Source organism: Mus pahari, chromosome 11, assembly GCF_900095145.1.
Source record: "Mus pahari chromosome 11, PAHARI_EIJ_v1.1, whole genome shotgun sequence".
Taxonomy (NCBI): Eukaryota; Metazoa; Chordata; class Mammalia; order Rodentia; family Muridae; genus Mus; species Mus pahari.
Genome location: NC_034600.1, coordinates 43,326,425 through 43,329,740, shown reverse-complemented (window position 1 = coordinate 43,329,740; position 3,316 = coordinate 43,326,425). Strand labels below are relative to the sequence as shown.

Here is a 3,316-nt window from a genome sequence, read left to right as displayed (position 1 = left end):
TCCAGCTTCTGGCTATTATAAATAAGGCTGCTATGAACATAGTGGAGCATGTGTCCTTATTACCAGTTGGAAGATCTTCTGAGTATATGCCCAGAAGAGGTATTGCTGGGTCCTCCGGTAGTACTATGGAACCTGGACACTTTTAAGAGTTAGACAAGTACGATCAAATTTAGAAACGTTGTCTCTGTGTTCTGAGATGGGGGTGTGTGTGTAGGATTTGGTTTTCTGTTGATGTTAAAAACCAAAGAGCCAGTCTTTGACCAGAGCTTTCCCACTTGGTGGCAGCAAACTTTGCCACAGGTAGGTATATGGCATTCACTCACCGAAGAACCCACCGGACCTGAACAGCATGGGCCAGGTCCACAGTGCCACATCATTCTTGGGGACACCTTGGCCGGTTGCCACCTCCTTTGTCTTAGGTAGCCAGGTGAGGGAACAAATCTGTAGTGAGGACCACAAACACCAAACGCTAGCAACTTCTGATGCATGGTGAATGTGCCTAAATTGACTCTAAATTACATTCTGCTCTGTTGCCCATCCTCCAGCCTCAGCGAGGATAGGGTATTTTTAGAAATTATATCCACCCTAAGGGGATTCTCCCAAGGCATCTGAAGACCAAGGCTCCAGTGCAATGAACCAGGAAATTTAAATGAATTGTGATCGCTGGCCAGGGATAGCCAGACTACATACAAGTTTCAGAGTCAAACTGTGGGGAGAAAGCCGAGAAGGAAGAGATGGAGAGAGGGAGGGAGGGAGGGAGGGAGGGAGGGAGGGAGGGGAGAAATACAAATGGGATTGACTTTGGACTCACTAACTAAGAGATTGTAGAAAAAACAAATTCTTAAGAATTGGAATTCCTTTTGGAGTCAGCAAGGAAGGAAGGGTAGGACCCTGCATCCTATGTAAATTGTCTTCTTAAAATGCTAGATTTGGGATGAAGATGAACTCCAGATGCTTACCTGTGAGTGTGTGCTTGGAGTCTGAACGTTCTTCCCAGTATTTACATCCAAAATATGTAGGCATCCATCCTTCATGCCTCCTCCCACGGCAAGGACCTCAGATTGCCAGGGACACCACTCCATGGCCTGTAAAGTTCCAAATAATAACACAGGCAGGGGAGCCCTGGAGAAAGCAAGCTAGAGAAGGATGTGTGCAGGTAGCCAAAACCTAGAGGTCCACAGCTGCAGCACTCTCTTGGGTAAAGGTCAATGTACCCTCCAGAAAGTATTCCCCAGGGAAGAGAAGCCACTGCTGATAGGGGAGGGGCCTAATAGAATATTTCCCTACAGTACTAACAATTGTCAGTATTTTTAGCATAGAAAAAAACAAAACAAAACAAAACAAAACTACAAAACAGCACAACTGAAAAACTGTATGCGGCACCCGCTCGGACAGAGCACTGCTGCAGGACAAGCTCCTGGCCCTTCTGAGGTCTGTACCGAAGCGCAGCCTCTGCTCAGCCACCGTAGGCCTTGACTTCCAGATAACGGTAGGTAAAAGAGAGCTGCACATCAATCAAATCTCAGGCATCTCAAATCCCAATAGACTTCAAAAGATCAATTTATTTACAAAGAACTCTAGTCAACTGAAAATCAGAATGAGCATCTCATAGCTGTACTGGAAACCAAGATGACTGGTAACTTCTGAAGAGAACTTTCATAACTATTTCAACAACATCCCTCTGCCAACCTTGTCAACCACCCAGCTCCTAATCTCACTTCTGTATACTATTTTCTGTGCATAAAAGTATTTTTACAGAGTAGCAAATGTTAGTTTTATGCTGATTTGTTCTCCTATTGATTATTATATAAAACCTTTCTGTGTTTTAACACACATTATGTCATTCTCCTTTTTTAATGTTTTTAACTTTTATTTGTGTGTACATGGGTATGTATGCATGTGCACACATGTGTGCACAAACCTGAGGAGGTTGGATCTCCTGGGACTAGAGACTTGTGAGCTGTGTTGTGGCTCCTCTGCGAGAGCAGCAAGCTCTCTTACTGCTCAGCCATCTCTGCAGACCCCCGAGTTAGCATTTTTTTCTAATCTCATTACATTCCATTGGGCTCCGCTGACCTAACACTGGACTCATCTGTTGTTTGTTTGGTTGATTGGTCTGTATAGAGTTAGTTGACATTTTTAAAGAGATGTGAATTTTGTTTGTTTTGTGTTTCATTTAGCATTTTGCTATCATACACACACACACACACACACACACACACACACATACACATATACACAAACAAACAATGCATCTTTTGTTTCTGACAAATATCTTTAGAAAAAATTTAAAATTTCAAAACTGTGGACAGAACAGAATTGAACCTGGAGCATTGAGTACACTAGACAAATGTGCCACAATGAAACAGTCCCAGCTAGCTCTCATTTTACTTTTTATATTGAGACAGGGTCTCACTAAATTGCCACTGTTGGCCTTGAATCTACTCTGTAACGGAGGCAGGGCACAAACTTCTAATCTTCCTGCCTCAGCCCCCCAGGTAGCAGGCTTTACCAATAGGCCTGGCTGATTTTCTCTTTTATCTGAGATAGCCACCAGTCTCTGCTAAAAGCAAACCTAGGCAGACGTTAGACTCCTTACCTTAACTGCCGTGGGCCGGGGTATGACTTTCAGTGGCAGGCCCTGCACACCTGCGCCTGGATCGTGGGGCCATATTGTCAGTAATCCATCATTACACCCACTGGAAAGCAGCCTGCCCTCAGGTGACCATTTTAGAGCACACACAGCCTCCTTGTGGTAAAGCGTTCCCACGTGATGCCGGGCCATCCGAACATCATGGTGGTGGACACGCCCCAATCTGGACCCACTGAGTTAGAGAGGAAGAGGCAAGTGATAGAAAGGGAAAACTCACTACCTCATAACCATGAGAAAACACAGGGGAAAGCAGAGTTCAAGATAAAATATAGAAAGACCCATTATAACATTTCCAAACACAGATGGAAATCCTGTCTGTGGGTTAGAAGGACGGGAGTACACTGCCTTCCTGATTATTCTCACAAGTTAACTAGGTTTACCCAGGCTTGGTGGCCCGTACAGCTAATCCCAGCACTCGGGAAACAGGGGCAGGCTGGTCTCAAGTTCAAGGTCAGTCAGGGCTACATAAAGGGTAAAAAAGTGAAGTAGATTTGTTTGCCATCATTTCAAATTTGGAATCAAAATAGATGCTTCTGACAGCTTTAATAATATGCTAATAGTCTAAGTATAAAGGAAGGTGAAAATTTTGCCCAACAGTGGTGGGCCTTTGATCTCAACATTCAGGAGGCAAAGGCAGGAGTTTCGAGCCCAGCCTGTTCTACA

General features: G+C 44.4%; 1 protein-coding gene across 1 annotated transcript in view; it reads right to left on the bottom strand.

The window, feature by feature from the left end:
* The window catches only part of Cdc20b (cell division cycle 20B), a 57,673-nt gene that overhangs the window by 9,501 nt on the left and 44,856 nt on the right, over positions 1–3,316 (bottom strand). Inside the window, exons 9-11 of the mRNA XM_021208551.1 lie at positions 2,600–2,825; positions 960–1,085; positions 324–441 (exon numbers count right to left, since the gene is read on the bottom strand). Of these exons, the coding sequence (XP_021064210.1) occupies positions 324–441; positions 960–1,085; positions 2,600–2,825 (470 nt within the window). The remainder of the gene's footprint in view (positions 1–323; positions 442–959; positions 1,086–2,599; positions 2,826–3,316) is intronic.